General features: G+C 34.6%; 1 protein-coding gene across 2 annotated transcripts in view; it reads left to right on the top strand.

Moving 5' to 3' along the window:
- The window catches only part of nSMase (neutral sphingomyelinase), a 62,165-nt gene that overhangs the window by 13,580 nt on the left and 25,548 nt on the right, over positions 1 to 23,037 (top strand). For both annotated transcript variants that reach the window (XM_089099641.1, XM_089099642.1), the window contains exons 4-6: positions 13,759 to 13,965; positions 17,041 to 17,175; positions 22,095 to 22,209. In XM_089099641.1, coding sequence (XP_088955767.1) covers positions 13,759 to 13,965; positions 17,041 to 17,175; positions 22,095 to 22,209 — 457 coding nt within the window. The remainder of the gene's footprint in view (positions 1 to 13,758; positions 13,966 to 17,040; positions 17,176 to 22,094; positions 22,210 to 23,037) is intronic.

Below are 23,037 nucleotides of genomic sequence, written 5' to 3'. Positions count from 1 at the left end.
GCTATCTCAAAATTTTGATTGAATGTGTTTCGGGAAAATGGTGGGCACGAGGGGGGGGGGATTAGTTGTCCACCAATCACTTTCAACTATTAATAAGGGCACTAGTCCTTTCAATTTCCAATCGAATGAGTCTTTTTTGAAGTTTCTTCAAAAACTACGACAAAACAAAAAACTACGTTTTTTGAACTACGACAATACTTTCTATAAAAACCTTATATGTCTCCAGGCCATAACTTTCAACCCTTGCCCTGAGGGGTGTGGGGGGGGGGGTGTCACCCTCAAAGAACTAATTTCGAGAACTTTAAACTACGTTGAACAAAAAGTCTATTTCAAAATTTGTATTGGATGTGTTTGGGGAAATGGTGGGCGTGATAGGGGGGTTAGTTGCCCTTCAATCATTTTTGAATATTTAAAAGGGCACTAGCCCTTTCAGTTTCCAATCAAATGAGCCCTTTTTGAAGTTTGTACAACAGCGCTTTCTATAAAAGCCTTATATGCCCCCAGGGTATAACTTACAACCCTTACTCTGAGGGCCGTGGGAGGGGGTTCATCTTAAAAGACCTAATTTCCAGAATTTTCAGCTATATTAAAAAAATGGCTATCTCAAAATTTTGATTGGATATGTTTGGGGAAATCGTGAGCGCAAGAGGGGGGTTTGTTGCCCTCCAATCACTTTTTACTGTTAAAAACGGCACTAGGCCTTTCAATTTTCAATTGAATTCCTCAAAGACCTAATTTCCAGAACTTTCAACTACGCTGAACAAAATGGCTATCTCAAAATTTTGATTGGATGTGTTTGGGGAAATGGTAGGCATGAGAGGTTAGTTGCCCTCCCATCACTTTCGAGTTTTAAAAAGGAAACTAGCCCTTTCAATTTCCAATTGAATGAACCCTTTTTGAAGTTTCCACGACAACCCTATCTATAAAAAACTTATGTACCCCCAGGGTATAACTTACAACTCTTACCCTGAGGGGTGTGGGGGTTTGTCATCCTCAAAGACGTAATTTTTAGATCTTTCAACTATGTTGAACAAAATGGCTATCTCAAAATTTGTATTGGATGTGTTTGAGGAAATGGTGGGCGTGAGAGGGGGGTCAGTTGCTCTCCAATCACTTTCGACTATTAAAAAGGGTACTAGCCTTTCAATTTTCAATCAAATGACCTCTTTTTGAAGTTTCTACGACAACGCTTTCTAATAAAAAAAAAACTTATATGCCGCAAGGGCATAATTTACAACCCTTGCTCTTGGGCTCTAAGGGGTTATAATCCTCAAAGACCTAATTTCCTTAACTTTCAACAACGTTGAACAAAATGGATATCTCAAATTTTGATTGCTTGTTTTTGGGGAAATGGCGGGCGTGAGAGAGTGGTTAGTTGCCCTCCAATCACTGTCGACTGTTAAAAAAGGGCCCAAGCCCTTTCAGTTTCCAATTGAATGAGCCCTTTTTAAAGTTTCTACAACAACACTTTCTATAAAAACCTTATATGCCCCCAGGGCATAACACCCTTGCCCTGAGGGGTTTGGAGGGGGGTCGTCATTCTCAAAGACACAATTTCCAGAACTTTCAACTTCATTGAAAAAAATGGCTATCTTTGGGGAAATGGTGGGCGTGAGAATTTAGTTACCCTCCAATCACTTTCTACTAATAAAAAGGGAACTAGCCCTTTCAATGTCCAGTCGAATGAGCCCTTTTTGAAGTTTCTACGACAACTTTTTGATACGAAGGGGTCTGGTCTAAAAGAAAGAAAGAAACCAAAAATAATACATTGTGCCAGCATCGTTCTTTGCTTAGGCAGCGCTATTGCGCTGCTTGTGAAACATAAAGAAAGAAAAAAAAAACATTCTTCAACAAATAGAAAAAGGAAAAAAACTTAAGTTACTCACATCTTGGGGAGTCCGACTGTTGTTTAATAAAAGAATTATAAAGTTAATAAAACTATCCACTGAGTTAATAAAAAGTCCTCCTCACATGACTTTGTTGACTCTGCAGCAGTCAGAAAGAAGTCTAACTTCATTTAACATGTCTAAAAGAAAGAAAGAAACCAAAAATAATACATTGTGCCAGCATCGTTCTTTGCTTGGGCAGCGCTATTGCGCTGCTTATGAAACATAAAGAAAGAAAGAAAAAAACATTCTTCAACAAATGGAAAAAGGAAAAAATCTTAAGTTACTCACATCTAGGGAAGTCCGACTGTTGTTTAATAAAAGAATTATAAAGTTTTAGTAAAGTTAATAAAACTATCCACTGAGTTAATAAAAAGTCCTCCTCACATGACTTTGTTGACTCTGCAGCAGTCAGAAAGAAGTCTAACTTCATTTAACATGTCTAAAAGAAAGAAAGAATTCAAAAATAATACATTGTGCCAGCATCGTTCTTTGCTTGGGCAGCGCTATTGCGCTGCTTATGAAACATAAAGAAAGAAAGAAAAAAACATTCTTCAACAAATGGAAAAAGGAAAAAATCTTAAGTTACTCACATCTAGGGAAGTCCGACTGTTGTTTAATAAAAGAATTATAAAGTTTTAGTAAAGTTAATAAAACTATCCACTGAGTTAATAAAAAGTCCTCCTCACATGACTTTGTTGACTCTGCAGCAGTCAGAAAGAAGTCTAACTTCATTTAACATGTCTAAAAGAAAGAAAGAAACCAAAAATAATACATTGTGCCAGCATCGTTCTTTGCTTGGGCAGCGCTATTGCGCTGCTTATGAAACATAAAGAAAGAAAGAAAAAAACATTCTTCAACAAATGGAAAAAGGAAAAAAAGTTAAGTTACTCACATCTTGGGAAGTCCGACTGTTGTTTAATAAAAGAATTATAAAGTTAATAAAACTATCCACTGAGTTAATAAAAAGTCCTCCTCACATGACTTTGTTGACTCTACAGCAGTCAGAAAGAAGTTTCACTACATTTAACATTTTCAAGAAAGTAAGCAAAGCTTAGCTAATAGTAGAAGAGTATTGAAAAATTTTAAATCGGCAACTAGAAACTAATAGATAGATAGAGTCTTGAAGCTGAACAATTATCCATTTCTGAAATAAACCACACAAATGTAATATAATCATGCTGTTGACATACATAATAGTATGAAACTTTTAAGCCATTCATAACAAAAGAAGACTAACTCTTTGCAAGGCGAAAATGGTTAGGAAGATTGTTTGCACAGTCTCATGTGTGAATCCAAGTTAATTCCTACAAAAATTGCTATAATGTCAATAAGGTAAAATGTCTGTGATAGTGGGAACAGACTTTTTGGAAAACTTTGTTAACTTAAATGACGCCGTTAGAGCCCTCCATAAGTGGAAAAGCAGTGGCTTCTAATAAATTATCTACATGACAGTTATTTATTGTATCCAAGTTAAGATTGGCTAGTTAATGGAAGATAGTCAATTAAACATTTTTAAACATTATTTATCGGCTTAATTTAATTTGTATTTTGTAATTATTTGTTTATAACGATTCCTATGAAGATTGTAGATTCCCGCAGCTTTATTTTAATTTGCCTTTTTAGCTCTGTATGATTAATTTACTAAGGTTATTGAAAAACTGAAACAGATTTTTTTTTCTATTTAAGAAAAATGACTGTAAACCAGAAGAATCAGTATAGTATTCCAATCATTAAAGGGGTTATTTAAGCCCCCTCCATATTGTCTCTTTCTTTTTTCAGTAGTAACCTTTCTGCAGTAGTGCTTCCTCCTAAAGAAAGGTTCATATTTTAATTAAGTCGGGGATGTTTGATTTTGATTATGAATATGTTAAGAAATAAAATATATTGCAAATACATTTTTATGGGTTGGGTCTGGTACCAAAGCAAGCTCTTCCCTTCAGTATTGTGTTTGACTGTTCACTCTTTAGACTAGTTTGGACAGTCTAATCATTTTACTGCTCACTCTACTTTTAATTTCCACAGTTCAATAGAGTCAAGACTTTTTTATCGAATGGATTTGCTAAATTGATTTATTTTACTTCTTTTTTATATCTTTCTTAGTGATTTATATTAGCCGATCAAAAAAAATTTGACCAGTTAATCACACAAACTTTTGTTCCTTTTATGGAGTTAACTAAAAAAAACTTTTCCAAAGGAGTTTTGAAAAAAAATAACGAGCATATTAAGATTGTAAAACAATCAGAAGTAGACTCATATAATAATTTCAACCGAAAATAAACTGAAATTACTATTAATGAACAAATAAAAAACGAACCGAAATTAAGACAAATAATTCACATCAAACTAGAAGATAACTGATCATACTATGGATCCGTGGATGAAGCGTAAAGCGAACAGAAATTAAAATGAATAATTAGGTCAAACTTAAACAAACAGAAATCACCACAAATAAGATTTGGGTGACTTCACCCTTATTCTCTCTTACGGCCGGAGCGTTTTTTGTGCTTTACTGAAAACGATCTGTATTTTCAGCGGTGTGTTTTTGTTTGTTATAACATAAACAACAAAATAAAATCATAGTGCTAACCAAGGAACATAAAGAAAAGTGTGGCTGCCCCTTTCCTCACTTTTCAAACTCTTTAAAAGGCTTGAGTGTGATTTGTATTTACGGAAATTTGGGTTTTGCGGAAGACGAAATGCATTTAAAACTGCATGGTTTTATCATAGGCAGTGCAATCGCTCTGCCTAAGTAAAGAACGATGAGTGATTTAAGGGCAACTAACCCCCCTCTCACGCCCACCTTTACCCAAAAAATCCAATCAAAATTTTTAGATAGTTATTTTGTTTCACGTAATTTAAAGTTCAGGAAATTGTATCTTTGAGCAGGAAACTCCCCCCACAGTCTTCAGAGCAAGGGTTATAATTTATGCCCTGGGGGCATATAAGTTTTTATTGAAATCTTTGTCGTAGAAACTTGAAAAAGAACTCTTTCGATTGGAAATTCAAAGAGCCAGTGCCCTTTTTAATGGTTGAAAGTGATTTGAGGGCAACTAACCCCCCTCTCACGCTTACCTTTTCCCCAAACACATCCAATAAAAATTTTTAGATAGCTATTTTATTCAACGTGGTTGAAAGTTTTGGAAATTAGGTCTTTAAGGATGACAACCCCTCCACCCCACAGCCCTCGGGACAAGGGTTGTAAGTGATGCCCTGGGGGCATGTAAGGTTCTTATAGAAAGCGATGTTGTAGAAACATCAAAAAGGGCTCATTCAGTTGTAAATTTAAAGGACTAGTGCCCTTTTAATAGTCGAAAGTGATTGGAGGGCAACTAAGCCCCCTCTCACGCCCAACATTTCCCCAAACACATCCAAACAAAATTTTGAGATATCCATTTTGTTCAACGTAGTTCAAAGCTCTGGAAATTAGGTCTTTTACGATACTAATTCCCCTCAGAGCCCCCAGTGCAAGGGTTGTAAGTTATGCCCTGTGGGCATATAAGGTATATATAGAAAGTTGTTGCAGAAATTTCAAAAAGGGCTCATTTGTTTGAAAATTGAAATTGCCCACCCCCTCCCACGCCCACCATTTCCCGAAACACATTCAATCACAGTTTAGAGATAGCCATTTTGTTCAACGTAGTTAAAAGTTCTGGAAACTATTTATTTAAGGATGTCAAACTCCCCCGAGCTCCCAGGGCAAAGGTTGTAAGTTATGCCCTAGGGGTATGTATGGTTTTTATAGATGGCGTTGTCGTAGAAACTTCAAAAGGGGTTCTTTTACTTAGAAATTGAGAGGACTAAGTGCCCTTTTGAATAGTTGAAAGTGATGGAAGAGCGACTAACGCCCCTCTCACGCGCACAGTTACCCTAAACACATCGAATCAAAATTTTCAGATAGCCATTGTGTTCAACGTTGTTGAAAGTTCTGGAAATTATGTCTTGGAGGAGGACAACCACCCTCACAGCCCTTAGGGTAAGGGTTGTAATTTATGCCCTGGGAGCATATAAGGTGTTTATAGAAAGTGTTGTCGTAGAAACTCAAATAGGGCTCATTCGATTGGAAATTGAAAGGCCTAGTGCCCTTTTTAATAGTCGAAAGTGATTGGAAGGCTTGAAATGTTTATAGTAAAGATCGACGAGGGTATAATGTATTATTTTTTGTTCTTGTTGTTGTTGTGTAGACCAGGGCATTTCGTATCGAAGAAGTTGTCGTAGGAACTTCGAAAATGGCTCATTTGATTGAAGATAGAAAGGGCTGATGCCCTTTCTAATAGCCAAAAGTGATTGGAGGGCAACTAATCCCCCTCTCACGGCCACCCTCCCATTTGCCTTTATGATTAAAAACTAAATGTTGCCCTAAGATTAAATCAAAATGCACTGTGTTAGTGTTAATTCCCAATAAGGCATCTCAGCAGTATCCCAAGAACGACTGAGGGTATTACGTTCAACTTTCGGGGCTACTTCTGCTCTTAAAATTTAACCAAGTCAAAATAGCGTAAGTGTATCTATGCTATCAAAGAAAGTAAGCAGATTTTTTTTGCGAATGGTATAAAAATTTTCCATTTCAGGTCAACTAGAGGAGGTATGAAACGAAATTAAACACTACTATTTGTGCCCAGATTTTTAAAAGGGTGTATGTTGTTAAAAATTGCGAAAATATTTCTCCAGCATACAAATAGCAGGCCAACTTATAAAGTCTTAAAAAAACGAAAAGATTTAAAGTATTATTTTTTTCTTCCCTAAAAAGTTTATGTCAATATAAAACGAACAAAAATTAATTAAAAAAAACTTTTTCTACAAAATAAGTTTTCCAAAAAAAGTAAAGAACTCCATTAAACAAAAAATAAGGAAAAATAAAACCAAATATTTTACGAAGCTTTAAACTACCTCAAATCAGCATCCATAAATAAATGAAACACAAAACGCACAGAAATTACAGCAAATAACCGAGTCAAACCGAAAACGAGCAGAAGTTAACATAAGTTGGGCTCAAACCCCTATGCCTTCCCAAGGCCAGAACATAATTTGCACTTTACTGAAAAAAATATAAATGAATGAGCATTGTCAGTTTAATTTTATTTTTTTATTTTATTTTTGCCCTTTTTTTGCTTAATGTAGTTCTTTACCTTCCTTTGAAAAACTTATTTTTTGGAAAAAGTTTTTTTAATTAATTTACTAAAAACAACAGCAACAGAAAAAAGAAAATCACAATACTAATAATCTTACAATTTTAAAAGGATATTTGTTTTGTCTGAGCCTTGGGTTTATATTCTGTTTCATTCAAACATGTAAAAATTAGATGCCTAAATAAATTTTTTGAAAGCCATCATTTGTTATTTTTGAAGCAATCTGTTTATATTTTTTCAGCAATATGGAAATTCATGAATCAACGAACGATTTAACAACTGATTTTCTGTACATTAAAAGTAATGAGTTTGAAAAAAAGAAAGTACAGATACAAATTTATTACATGTAAGACTAATCAAACCACATCAATTATTTAAAATAAGGTAATCTTAATTCCGGGATCTTAATTCCTCAGCAATTTTTGATTCTTCATGTTATGGTTATAAATGAGGAACTCTTCAAATGTGTTATTTTAAAGTTTAATTTGATGATTCATTTTAATTCCTTTCTGTTTGTTTTTTTCTTATTATATGACTTCATTTGTTATTTTTACTTGTTTTTGGTTTTGAGATGGCTTTTAACTTTTCATGAAACGGCTTTTTTTGGGTAATTATCTTTTTTATTTGAAATAATTTATGTTAATTTTTTATTTGGCATGGTTTTTTTTATTGGTTAATTCTAGGAATGTGTCTGAAGTTTCTTTCAATATTTTTATTTAAGAACTAAAATGTTGGCTTGTAAGTTTAATTTTGGCAAAATTTGAACATTCAATCAAAATTTTAGATCGGCTTTAGTTTTATCGAATAATATTTAATTATATTTTTAGAATAAAGCTCGGGTTTGATGAAGAGGGCCATTTTTGATTAAACGGATCAATCAAATCTCCATAATACCTGGCCTTCTGTAGGCCTGGAGGCAGGGGTGGTTCCAGGATTTTGTTAGAGGGGGGGCGCAAAATAGTTTGATCCAATAAACATGCGTTAGGAGCAAGTTTAATTGACGCAATCGTGAGTTAATTAAGTAAATTACTCTACTATAGACTATGTTAGGGGAGGGGGGGCGACCCTCTCGCCCTCTTGGCTCTGCCACTGCCTGGAGGCATTCTGATTCCCTTTCCTTAGACAAAGTTGAAATACTCATATCTCAATCAGCCTTTCTTAAACAATCTTTTCATATTTTGTTATGTCGTAACTGTTTGTTTCTTTAAATAAATGCTTGTCAAAGTTGCTATTAGAAAGAGTTCGGTTTTCATCTTAAACAAAAGAAAAAAGAAACCTGACAAAAGGTCCTGTGTAAAGTCCCTTTAGTTTTCAAGTGAATTGCCGTAAAAAAAAAACTATTTAAAAAAATAATTTCAGATCAATACAACGAAATTCCCCTTCCAAAACTGTCTGAAAGTTTGAAGTCCATCCGAGACAAACAATCTTTAGCTCATTTTGAAGTGATATCACTAAAACGTATTGTTTTTCAAATATTATCTCCCTCTAGGTTTGTCTTTCTCAGCATACATGCTCAGTAGGTTTTCTAGCGGATCGAGACAAATCGAATTCTGCCCTGTTTTAGGGTCACGAATTAATACAGCTAAATTTCTCCACCGAGGTCCCATTACTGTATTATCTCCTTGTTATTTGTTTCGTCTTTGTGCGCTGGACCAAGAAGACCTCCTTGTAAGTTTAGGCCAGTCAGTGAAAACGAAATTTGTTGGCCCATTATCAGGTGTCATATTAGTACAAACAAACTTCAAAATAATTTTTCTTCGTTAAGGTCTACCTTTTCCTGTTTGTCCCGTGCTTTTAAATGTGCTGTAGATTTTAATCATAGGCAGCATAATAGCGCTGCCTAAGCAAAGAACGATGTTGGCACAATGTATTATTATTATTTTTTCTTTAGACCAGGGTACTTCGTATCGAAGGAGTTGTCGTAGAAACTTCGAAAAGGGCTCATTCGATTGGACATTGGAGTGCCTCTTGCCCTTTTTAATATTCGAAAGCTATTGGAAGGCAACTAACACCTATTCCACGCGCACGAGTTCCCGAAATACATCTAATCAAAAGTTTGAGATTACCATTATGTTCAACATAGTTGATTTCTAGACAGAAATGACGTTTTTGAGGAGGACACTCCCACACAACCCTCAGGACACTCCCCCACAACCTCAGATTTTTTTAGAAAGTGTTGTCGTAGAAACTTCAAAAAGAGCTCATTCGATTGGAAATTGAAAGGGCTAGTGCTTTTTTTAATAGTCGAAAGTGATTGGAGGGAAACTAACCCCCCTCTCACGCCCGCCATTTCCCCAAGCACATCCTATCAACATTTTGAGATATTCATTTTGTTCAACGTAGTTGAAAGTTACGGAAATTAGGTCTTTGAGGATGACACGCCCCCCCCCCACAACCCTCAAGACAAGGGTTGTAAGTTATGCCTGGGGGCATATATGGTTTTTGTAGAAAGTTTTGTCGTAGAAACTTCAAAAAGGGCTCATTTGATTGGAAATGGAAAGGGCTAGTGCCCTTTTTAATAGTCTAAAGTTACTGGAGAGCGACTAACCCCCCTCTCACGCCCACCATTTCCCCAAACACATTCAATCAAAGTTTTGAGATGTCCATTTTGTTCAAGGTAGTTGAAAGTTCTGGAAATTTTGTATTTGAGTATGACAAACCCCCGAGAGCTTCCAGGGCAAAGGTGGTAAGTTATACCGTGGGGGCATGTGAGGTTTTTATAGATAGCTTTGTCGTAGAAACTTCAAAAGGGGCTCATTCAATTGGATGCTGAGAGGGCTCGTGCCCTTTTTAATAGTCGAAATTGATTCGAGGCCTACTAACCCCCCTCTCACGTCCCACCATTTCCCCAAACATATCCAATCAAAATTTTCAGATAGCCATTTTGTTCAACGTAGTTGAATGGTCTGGAAATTATGTCTTTGAGGATGACAACCCTCCCCCCTATAGCCCTTAGGACAAGGGTCATAGGTTATGATTTTGGGGTATTTAACGTTTTTATAGACATTTTTGTCGTAGAAGCTTCAAAAAGGGCTCATTTGATTGGGAATTGAGAGGACTAATTCCTTTTTATCAGTCGAAAGTGATTAGAGGGCAAATGTCTCCCTCCACGCCTATCATTTTCTCAAACACTTCCAATCAAAATTTTGATAGAACCATTTTGTTAAGCCTTTCAGAAAGATCTTGAAGTTATGTCTTTGAGGATAACAAATCCCCCCTCAGGGCAAGGGTTGTAAGTTATGCCCTCGGGACATATAGGGTTTTTATAGAAAGTTTAGTCATATAAACTTCAAAAGGGGCTCATTGGATTGGTAATCAGACGCTCTAGTGCTGTTTTTAAGAGTCAAAGTGATCAGAGGGCAGCTTCCCTCTCCCCCCTACATACACGCCATATTGTCCCGAAATGCATTTAATCAAAAATTTGAGATAGCCCTTCTATTCAAAATAGTCTAAATATCATATAACAAGGCTCTTGGGGTTGAAACAAACCCCAGAGACTAGGGGTAAGGGTTGTGAGTTATGACCTGGGGGTATTAAAGGTTTTTATGTAAGAGATGGTTGTTTAACTTCAGAAAACTCTCACTCTTTCTACCTCAAAAAGACTATGTCAATATAAAACGAACAGAAATTAATAAAAAAAAACTTTTTGCACAAAATAAGTTTTCCATAAAAAAGTAAAGAACTCCATTAAACTAAAAATGAACAAAAATAGTATTAGATAATCTACCAAGCATACAACTACCACAAATCAGTATTAATAAATAAATAAATAAAACCCAAAACAAACAGAAATCAAAATAAGCCAAATTCAAAACGAGCAGAAATTAATCTGCGTAGGGTCCTAGACCTTAATCTTTCTAAAAGCCAGAATGTAATTTGTAATTTACTGAAGAAATTCTTTTGAGTGTTTTCACTTTTATAACTTTAAGAAAACAAATCTTAAATAATATTTTAGTCAATAGATATCACCTTATATACATTAAACTGACAATGCTTATTTTTTTCAGTAAATCCATTTGATTTTTTTTTCAGTAAAGTACAAATTATATTCTGGCTCTTATAAATCATAGGTCTTAGAACCCTACTCAGATTAATTTCTGCTAGTTTTGAGTTTGACTCATTTTAATTTCTGTTTGTGTTGGGTTTCATTTATTTATTAATACTTGTTTGTGGTAGTTGTATGCTTGGTGGATTATTTAATTCTATTTTTTTTTCATTTTTGGTTTAATAGAGTTTTTCACTTTTTTGTGAAAAACTTATTTTGTGCAAAACGATTTTTTGATTAATTATTTCAAAAACGAGATCCAATTTTGATCCTCTTTATTGTCACCGATCGATATAGATTTGTTTTTCTGCAGGGGGGTCCACCTGACACGGAAATGGCACAGGACAATTACAGGACTGTGATTTTCAAGCTGTTTTCAGTAAAGTGCAAAATATGTTCTGGTCTTGAGAAGGCGCGGGGTTTATCAGCCCTACTTATGTTAATTTTTGGTCGTTTTGGGTTGGACTCGGTTATTTATTGTAATTTATTTTCGTTTTGGGTTTAATTTATTTGTTGATGGTGATTTGTTGTAGTTTTACGCTTTGAAAACTATTTGAATTTATTCCAATCCTTTTGGCTTAATGTAGCTCTTTACTTAGGGGATTTTCTGAGGGAGCATTTTCCGCAAGTTTTTTTTTTCCTTGGGGGGGGGGAGTGTATTTTCTGCAGAAAAGTATTTTCTGGTGAGGTATTTTCCGGGGGGTTGGGGGGGGGAGGTAAACACCGGCCATCAGACTGGGTATACTAGATGTCTTTTGATTTACCTTGCTGTTTTATGGGTGCAAATGAATTTCCCTATAGAGGTTCATAACGTAAAAATTTCTTGGCAGATCAGAGATGAACATTTTTTTGGGTCCTGCTCATCCTATCCACAAAGGCTTAATTTGAATTCCCCCTGCCCCACCACGTCGAAACAGAAATACCACTTAAGTTTCAACTCAACCCCGAACCCAAATTGCAGATGCATTATTTTAATGAATTAAGTTGATAGTGTCGTTGGATTTACCTAGCCGCTTCACCGTGCATATATTCTAATTTCCGCGGGGGCCCGTGTTGCAGAACATTTGAAAGGATTGTTGAAGGACCCTTCACCACCTGTCCCTCTCTCTAAGTCACAGTTTGAAGGTCACTAAGCCTCGCAAACACTGAGAAAATTTGAACTCGAACCTCCAAGCCGTTAGGTAAGGTTATGTTAAAAAAAAAAAACATATTGATTTGGTGTCGCAGATGTGTGGGAATAATAGTGTCTCAATTCTATGTCGTTACTTAGTCGTGAATAGATTCTTGTCCCACAAGGGCTTATGGGGTCAAAACTCTGAGGCAGATTGGAGAGAGAAACATTGTTTAGCTCCCATATGAACTAGTGGCGAAAGAGTTGTGTAGCTGTTGTTTAATTTTATTCATATTTATTTTATATTCTTATCATATATTATTCTAGTTCATATGTATGTTATTATTCCTTCATATATTTTTTATTTATTTACATTCTGTTCATTATTTTCTATATTCTATCTAGCTTTTCCGTTGTGCGTTGCTGAGATCTTTAGGCCTAAAGAAAGAAAATTATGGGGAAATTCCCCTCTGTGGAAAACTCCCTCCCCAAGGAAATTTCCCCCGAGGAAGTTTCCTCTGGGAAATTACTCCCCGTGGGAAATCCCCCCTTCTCTGTGGAAAGCCCCGCCCTTTCCCTGCTGATAATTCCCCCAAGTATTAATAATGATCACATTTTTAGATTTAAAAGTGCTTAAAAAGTTCACCCCACGGACCGTTCTTCTCCCAGAAAATCCCCTTACTCGGAAATCCTTCCTCCAGACAATTCCCTTCATTGGAGAATCGAGTCCATTAATCGAAAAATTCTGTAAATATAAAAACACGCTAGTTCACTGAGTCGATAAGTACTAAAATTGGTTCTTCTCAAACGTCATGCTTTTTACAACATAAGTCCGCTTACAACATTATATATATATATATATATATATATATATATATATATATATATATATATATATATATATATATATATATATATATATATATATATATATATATATATATATATATATATATATATATATATATAATTTTGTAAGCGGACTTATGTTGTATATATATATGTGTATATATGGAGTAAGCTGACCAATACAATTAGAGAAGTGTGAACTATGTATTAAAGGAATTGAATTTCTTATAAATTACACTGGAAGCGCAAAACACCACAGAGGTTCAGACACACTCTTTACAAAATTACTACAGCGATTCAATGAAAAAATACATTATTACTATCGTAAGAAATAAAAGAAAAATAAGGGATAAGTCCATATTAATTATGTATAGTATATGCAATTCTAACTACTTCAGACGTATCCCTTATAAGAGTAGAAGTGTGTCTTATTGGTCGGTTTTTTCTAAAAAGTTGTATCCCCAAACTGTCTTTAAACCTCCACGATGTCCACACATTTCATTTTTGACAATACTTTTCACCAAAATTTAAATAAATCTTTTGTTATTATGTCGAACTTACTCCTACACAGAAAAAGGAACTGATTTGTTGGAAAAGGTTCATATTATTATTTATATATTTTATCTTATTCATATTTTTATAATAAACTTGTTATTATTATATATTGTATAAATTAATATATATTTTATCTTATTCATATTATTTCTTGATATTTGTATTTTTTTCATTATATTTCAGCTCCATGCCGAATACGATACCAATAACGACGAATACTTGGCTCATCGTTTTCTTCAAGCATTTGATACTTCTCAGCTAATTCGTCATACCCGACATTCTGGTGACATTACAATTCTTGGAGGGGATTTGAATACTGAGCCAGGAAGTGGAGCTTATCGTATGCTTATCCATAATACAAATCTTAATGATGCATTTGTTTCTAAACATGTAAGCTTGGTCGTATTTAACCTACCTTTAAAGCTACTCCTACAGGGAAAGGACTACGAATATTGTGTGCCTGTTATAAGTGGATACAGGAGGGAGCAAATTCCTTCCTATATTACAGTTGCAAATCATTGGTGCAATTAGGTGGAAGACTGAGGGGATTCAACCATCCCCTCCCCCCTCCCTCGAGTATGAAATATTGAACAAAACCACAGTTTTTGATAAATTAATGCCAGAAAAGACTATTCGATTTTGAAAGCCCCGCGCTGGTTTGGGTTGTTGGATGGGACGAATAAATGGCTTTTGCCTTTTCATTTATGCATAAAACGAACTGAACATGTAAAAACGGACAGAATTTAAAAATTAAGACAGTGAAATAAAAAAAAATATTTTTTATGCAAATATCAATAAGTATCCGAATATTTCTCCTTCATTTCGAGGACCCCTTGTTAACGTGAAAAAAAGAGTAACACGTCACATAAAGCTGTTTTTTAATAGTTCTACAGAAACCATGGCTGTTGTTTTTAAAACAAATATGATGTAATACAGCGGGTTATTAATAATCTGTAACACAATATAATGTAGCAGTCTACCTCCTTTTTGCTCATGTTTAATCGCCATATTAGATTTTTTTTTCCTTTTAAACAACAACTATAATTTATCATATCAGAGTTCTGTACGCTACGATGGAGGGGCCTCCCAACCGTAAATTTATGATATTTCTGCACCTTTCCTCTATTATCTCAGGTTTTTCATACAGCTTTTCTAATTTTGTGCTGGTATTTTAAAAGTTGTTTTTCCTCGAAGCTTCGGGCTACTTCTATGATATTTCTATATACATGTCTGGTTTAGGTCTGTCAGATTCTATCAGGTTCATTTTATTATGTCTAGTTTTGAAAATGTCAGGTTTCATCATTCTTTCCTTTGTTCACTTTTCTGATATTGCGTAAATTATTCAACGTTATATGTTAACCATATTAAGGAACTTAAAAATGATAGATACACTGTTGCAAACGTGATACAATTGTATGAATTTTGGTTCTTGGAAATTTTTTGGTACAATGGAAATTTTCTTGTACATTTTGGTTTTACTTGCTGCTTTTTTACTCAGATACCTGTTTAAGTTTTGGTTTATCAAAAATTTTATTCTTGTCATGGCAAATTTTTAACCTGATACAAATTGGGGGTACAAATTATCCTCTAGTGGCACAATTTTTTTTCTTAAAACTGGATCAGTTTACTTCAAACCGATGGCAACGCTGATAGGAACTTTTCAATGCGTGTCAAACGACATTAGGCCTTCAAAGTTGCGAAAATTTCATGCTGACCAACTTTGATTCAAATGCAAGCAGCTTTACTTTCTAAGGAATTACCAAGTACCAAGGACATTAAAGAAAAAATTGTTTTTGTCCTCTTGCTTCATCTTAGATCTATTCATTCCTGAAAATGGAGTTTTCTGCGATTTTTATTTTGGTTGTTGTTCAACTATCGACATCTTCCTTTTTGTGTAAATTTCTCTCCTTCATTGCCACTCTGAATCTTAAAGGCGAACAAGCGGTACCTGTCAAATACCTGAAAAGTTGTGTCAAACGGTTTTAGCTGAAATATAATAAGTATTACAACATTGAACACATATAGGGCTATTATAGGGTAGTGAGAATATGCCAAAATTTAGTAAGAAAAGTTATGTTTTTTTAATCGGAAGAAAGAACGATATTGTTGATATTTCAATAGTCAACTAATGGGATAAATACAGCGAAATGGGGTAGCCCAATTGGTCAAAAATATTCTCCTGCAGGTAATCAATCAGCCTAACTAATAATATGTAGTGTTTAATTTTGAAGAACTACAATAATAAACATGTTAATACATATTTGAGATTTTTTGCTGTTCAGTGATATATACACTTCCCTTTCATTCCTATTTGGAAACAAGATTTAAGGTTATATTCGTGGATAGTTTTAATCGTTCAGCCAATGGTTATTTCAAACTGTTTACTGCCAGTTAATGGTGCTACGAAACATAATACGCAGTACATAATGCTACGTATACGTAATAGATAATGACATTTTTTTCGCTCCCTTTCCGCTGATTTTTCACATAGGTTCTTAAATTCTAAACGTGGTGCCCGCTAAGTGTAAAAATTGCATAGCAGCATTAAACACCTTTTGCATTAAAAATTAAGCTCCCCCCAAAGGTTTTCCCATTTTCCCATCTAAGACATAAATGGTTGTCAGGTTGCACTCCACTTAACCAACTTAAAGAATGACATTTCGCTTTTAGTGTCCAGGGTACTTTAAGCATAAATTTTAAATAATATTAATGGGACTCAAAGAAGAATATTGTTTGTATAAACATCCTGTTGCAATCTTCTTACTCGTTTTTAAACATAATCTGAAATACTAAGAAATTATAATTTCTTATAATTCTATGGCGCTTATCTGTTGTAGCGCCGATGTTAAGTTAGCTGAAATAATAAGAAATACTAAGAAATTATTTTTTGAAATTTCAATTCAGAATAGTATAATGTAATCAAACCTATAAACATCCTGTTGCAAACTTCTTACACTCGTTTTTAAACATAAGCTGAAATGAAAGAAATACTTTACCTAAACGAAAACAACACCGGAAGCGAAATGCTTCACCTAAGCGAAATTGGAATGCTCTAAACTGAGCAATTGCCTAGCTTTTGAGCAGTAAACTGAGCATAGTCTAGAATAGTCTAACATTTGGAGTTTCAGTTTTTCTTTCCAAAATGCGTTATATATCCTCTAATAGAATGCGAAAATAGCTTGAATCTTTTTGCTATTGGCATCAAATTTTTGCATGTTTTATCTTAAAGGATTCAATTCCATCTAAACACAAATGTTCGTCAATAATCATCAGATTTTTTTTAATTTATTTGTTTTTCTGTAATGTTTTATTTTGTAACATACCGTTTTCTGAATTACCATTGTGGAAGTGAGTTCGGTAATTTTACAGCAAAGTTTGCTGAAGTATCAAGTTGTTTGATGGTAAATGTGGTATATAAACTGTTGCAATATTTTTCAACTCTGTTTTTATTTATTTATATTTTAGGGAACTCGTCCTGATTATCTTGGTTGTACCAACGAAACGCCGGATAATAGTTATACACATAGGCAGCTTCGAAGGCAGAACCAGCCTGGCAAAAGAATTGATTATGTCATGTTTTCTTTTAGCAATTCCTATGACGTATGTAAATTTCTGTTCCAATTTCTTACGTTTTGAGTTGTGTATCGAAATTTTTATTTATCAATTTTATTGTATCAAGTCATTATAGGGAAATCTATTCAACGAATTTATAATTTTTAGAAATTACTGAAAAGATTCTGAAAAGATTACTTACCGTTTCTGCATTTTCTATAAATTAGAAAAATATGTTTAGTGTTGCATCATGTTTATAGCTGTAATTTTTAAGATTAACTGGGCGTTCTTTTTTTCAAGAAGTTTGAAAATTACTTGATTAAATATCTTGATTAGGGAACTAATTGATTAAATACTTGATTAGGAAATTATTTGCGAAATACTTGATTAAAAGCTCAAAGGTTTTTCAAATGAAAGTAAAGAGGAACATTAAAACTTAAAACGAACAGAAATTACCCCCTTCCGCCTTCAGCCTCTGTAGGCTAAAGTCTTAGGGTACTGGAATAAAGCATTTCTGAGTGTAATGAATACAGTTAGTTGCACTAATAGTTAGGTGAATGTAGTTAGATGTTTTATTTATTGATTGATGCTCAAAATGGGTAAACTATAAATTCGATTGTTGAAAGCAAAGGAGCATTTACAAGTCCTTCAATTTTTGTGGCACTGTGTTCGATACGATTACTCTTAAAATAATGCTCGCATTTGTCACCGCCCCTCTCTTGTAAAATGTTAAGTTTTGTGTTTTTGTAGATAGTGGCCTTAGAGTTCTTTGGTAGAATGTTTTGTGTTCTAATACAGGATTTTCATCAAGGTAGAACCCCCTGTTTGGGATGTTTGATCCCATTCTCTTTTTCAGATGTTTGATCCCGTTCTTTTCATGTTTACAAATAGTATATGCAATAGATTCGCTTGATGCATGTCTTTTTATTAAAACTTTGTTTTCAGAGTTTTAGCTTTTATTAACAGGGCTCGCTCTTTACTTACAGTTTGTTACTGTTGATTTATTCAGGGCATGACTCGCCAGTTTCCTAACTGAGAGTGAGGCTACCTTCTTACTGACATTTCTTTGATCTGATTTTAATATTCGTATAACATTGCTTCGTCAATCACTGAAATAGTGCGAAACATAATATACTCTCAGGACTCTGAAATATGAAAATTAATTTTAAGATTATCAGTTTTACGTTTTTCCGTAGGAACTCAGTGAATTAATTAATTTTACATTATATACCCCCCCCCCCATCCTAACGTATCCCCTTTTGGTGCAGATAAGGATATGAATTTATCTTTTTATGTTACAGTTAAAGTATTTCTGAAATAAACGGGTAGCTGTCATTCTGCAGTAGGCTACTCGTATTATAATCTAAATCCATAAATATTTTTTTGGTATATAGAAATATTAGGGGAGAATTCCTCTTACCTCTCTTTTCTTCTATTTTTTTTATCTGAAGGATTACTAGAAATTTGAAAATCCGACCTGGAAGTGTACTTTTGATGCTTGAAGTCCCCCTCCCCAAATACAGAAAGACCATTTTTTAACATAATATCAAGAAGCCTAAAACAATTATGACAGTTAAATGAACCTAAAGAAAATAATTGTTCCATTTTGTCTTGACCGTAAAACTTTTGGCTTAGATGCACCATTTCGTGGTTCTTCGGCCTCTGAAACTCAGAGGCCGAAGAGATAGCCCCAGTAGTGATAGTAGTAGAAGTACTAGTAGTAAAATATAAATATTGCGTTTGGGTTAGTTGAACATCCCCCACACTAAGCCCTGTATGTTTCAAGCCTATCAGAAATTGCTGATACGCTCTTTTGACATCCTGCATCTTTACAGAATATTTTGATTTAGTTCAACTTCTGCCTCAGTATTAACTGATATTTTCACTTTCATACTCTTATCCTTAGTGTTAGTAGTAGTAACAGTAGTAGCCGTGGTACTAATAGCAGTAATAGTACGCACACATTGCCTTTTGGTCAGTTGAACATCCCTCTCTATTGCCCTGGAATTTTCAACTTAATACTCTAAGCCGTTCTTAAGATTTTAATGACACTCCCTTTTGACAACTTGTATGCACCTTAGTGTGTTTTAATTTAGTACGACTTCCCCCTTAAGATTTTCAGAAATTTTTCACCTTATATCCTTAGCCTTAGTAGAAGTCATAGTGGAAGTAGGTTTTGTTGTAGTAGCGGTAGTAATAGTGGTAGTAGCAGTAGTAGTCGTTGGGTGCATGTATTCCCTTTTCGTCAATTGATCACCTTCTTCATATTCCCTGAAATTTCCAATTTAATACCCTATGTCATACCTAAGGTGTGCGCTTTTGACAACCTGCATGCACAGAGTGTGTTTTGATTTAGTTCACAACTTTCCCCTCAATATTCCCTAAAATTTTCACCTTCATATCATTAGTCTTAGTAGTGGTAGTAGTCATAATAGTAGTAGTAGTAGTAGTTGTATTTGTATTAGTAGTTGTAGTAACAGTAGTAGCAGTATTATTATGCACATATTGCCTTTTGGTTAGTTGAACATCCTCCTCATGTCCTGGAGGTTTTAACTTAATACGCTAAGCCGATCCTAATATATCGCGGAAAGTGCCCTTTTGACAACCGGTATGCACATTGTGTGTTTTGACTTAGTTCTCTCGCCCCTTAGCATTTTTTTTTTAATTTTCACTTTAGTATCATCAGCCTTAGTTAATTGAAATATTTGTTGTAAAAATATTAAATGTTGCTTAAAAAATTAACTGTTGTTGTAAAAAAAAACTGTTGCTTTTAGGTCAATTAATCTTCCCCCTCATCATTCCCTTAAAGTTCCAACTTAGTACTTTAAGTAATTCCTGAGATACGACCAATTGATAATATAACGAATAACGAATACTTTCCCGATAACGAATACTATATATAAACAAAGGGTCAATTGAATAACTTACATCCCTTGTCTCAAGGACTATGATTAATGGGTATCATCCCAGATACATAGTTATTGGATCTCTCAACCGTGCTGAACAAGATGGCTCAAAATTTTGATCAGATGTCTTTGGGGGAAAAAGTGCGTGAGAGGGGGCTGGTTGCCCTCCAATCTCTTTTGACTCGTAAAAAATATACGAGAATGTTCAATTTCCAATCGAATGAGTCACTTTTGGAGTTTCTACGACAACTTCTTCCATACAAAAGTGCCTTGGTGAAGAAAATAAATACGATAATGAATAAATAACACATTGTGCCCACTTCACTCTTAACTTTGGCAGCGCTATTGCGCTGCCTATGACTGGCTATTTCAGAAGGACACTTTTTCGTCAGAAAATTTCATTTTGACTCTTAATTCAGTCAAACATTTAGAATTAAGGCCAATGCTTCCGAGCAGATCGAATAGCTGGCGTACGGACAGATTAGCATTTTTCTTGTATCTGCGGGAAATATGACGACAAATGTTTGTGTTCTAAGTTCTCCCTTCCTTGTGGGGTTTACCTCGAAGACAATATTGTATCCGAGAGACCTACATGATTAAGAGAAATTTGATCGATGTTCACCCAATTGACATTTTTATATTAATTAGCGGAATGCATGTCTAGCTTCTTTTTTGTTTCCGAAGCGCAAAATCTTGTAGCTAAGGATACGGCACAATATTCTCTTTCTACGAGTTTTAATTTGATCACGCTATTCGCGTTGGAATTCTCCAAAGTTTATTAACTCATGAATTTTTAATGTCTTCAATCCTTTATTTACTCCTATCAGAGATCACCTAGGCTATTTCAAGACCAAAAGAGCTTTACCGAAGTTTTTTTTTAGTGTCTTCAAGTCTTTATTAAATCCTATCCAACATGACCTAGGCTATTTCAAGAGCAAGAGACTTTTTCAAAGCCTTTTCATTTCACCTGCTCCTCTTTGAATTCAAGAAATTGCGAATTCAAGAATTTAAGAAACCTGTGATTCCCTAACTTGTGCAAGTAAAAAAAAAACAGGGGGCGTGGTGTAGTGACGTCAGGGGGTCGTCACGGTGTCGTGCCAGTGGGAGGGACGCCCCGACGTCGTGGCAGCGTTAGAGGGACTGCCAGAAGTTGCGCCAGGGTCAGTGGTGGGCCAATTTGGGGCCCTATTTTTGGAGGGGGATACCTCCAAATGAAACATGTATTTTTTTTATATTAGAGTTTCCCTCGTCCATGTAGTTATCGTTTTAAGCTGTCCAGAAAAAAGTTTTCTGGCCCTTTTTATTGTTTTATTTAGTCCTGTTGTCAGTGAAACGATTTCTTTCTTTTGTCTGTCTTTGCTCCTACATTTGTATCTCTTTAGCCCAAGGATTTAAGTCAAGGACTGGTCGGAAAAATATTCTTTGACCCATTTTTTGGTGGGCTGACGCCCTCAAAGAAATTTTTGGTTATTAGGTTCCTGTTTGCCCAAGGACTTACGGCTGTAAGTTTTAAACTGGTCACAGTCAAGCAGTTTTTGGCTAATATCTGGGACCCGTAGGACCCTCTCTGAACAAAATACTCTTAGCCCAGAGAATGATGCTGAAAATTTTTTAGTTAATCGCACACCCGAGATCAAAAATAGGCCCTTTTCAGCATTAATTCGTTTGTAAAGAATCGGCAATTTTCATAAATTACGCTATCGGGGTGGGTCATTCCCAGAGGCATACAACAAAAGCACGAAGAATAATACGGAAATCTTTTTGCAAGACAGTGGAGATAATTTGAATGAACATTTCGACCCTATGTTTTAAATAATAAATAATTTAAGTTACAAATATATATAGCTGGTTTGCCGTCAAAAATTGAAACATTCCCTGCAGAATAAAAAGATATTGAGTAATTGTAGTTTGAAGCTACTAGGTGACACAGAAAATAATGGGTATTGGTTTGTACTTGTATGAATTTTATTTAGGTATGGTGATTACTCGACCTGAAACGCAAATAAGTTGAAAACGATAATTATGCAGTAATATTTTATTTCTTTATGCCTTTTTTTCTAGATGTTGACTTTGGAATGCAAAAATCCACTGCCTAGTTGTGTTCCAGGTCAAGGTTTTAGCTACTCTGACCATGAAGCAGTTCATACAACTTTTGAAATTTCTCTAAAAATGACAGGTTAGTTATTTGCTTTTCTTCTTCTTTTTTTATTGGGGGGGGGAGGGGTTCAGGATGGGAATATTAGCTTTTATTTATTCGACGTTTATTTAGTCATCTCTCTTTGAACATTCAACTTGATAATAATTCTACGTACGTTGTACAATAATTGCAATTGAGTCATAATCATCGCTCTTGTTGCAATTAATTTATCCTTTAGAAATAGATTAAACTGTAAAAATGAAAAAATCTCAAATTTGTCTCCATTTGAATTACCAAGAACAGTGAAAACTTTTATTTTGATTTGGTTACGCATAAACTTACACCATAAATCTTGCAATTTCAAACTTAAACTATGTAACACTTACACAATATATATAGTATCTACTCTCTTTAAACGAGCAATTGTCTATTTATTTTATATTTATGTATATATTTTTTTCTTGAAAACGGCTCCATATTTTTTAAGCTGGCAACCTGGGACCTTCTGGCCTGAAAATACGATCTAGGCAGGTCGCGAGTTTGAGAAAATTCGTTTAGAGCCTCAATTTTGGAAACGCATTTTTCATATAAATGATGACAGATGCATATATGCATTGGAAGAACGACAAAAAAAGATACATGACAGTATTTTCATGACTTCATGCACTAATATTAAAGGATGTATTCATGTTACAGCAATGTAAAACTCATATTGTAATATTTTAATGACGTCATACATCGTAATAATAATATATTTTTGTTGCCCATCGTAATTTACAAAGGCACACAACTGACGGAGTAGGAAAAGTAAAAAACAAGAACAAGACATAATGAAAGCAAACTCAAAACTTAACCATTGACAAGTGA

This window comes from Artemia sp. Qi Xiang Cuo, chromosome 13 (genome assembly GCF_049724085.1).
Source record: "Artemia sp. Qi Xiang Cuo chromosome 13, ASM4972408v1, whole genome shotgun sequence".
Lineage (NCBI taxonomy): Eukaryota > Metazoa > Arthropoda > Branchiopoda > Anostraca > Artemiidae > Artemia > Artemia sp. Qi Xiang Cuo.
The sequence above is the reverse complement of the archived record's forward strand: the minus strand, read 5'-3'. Positions and strand labels throughout refer to the sequence as shown.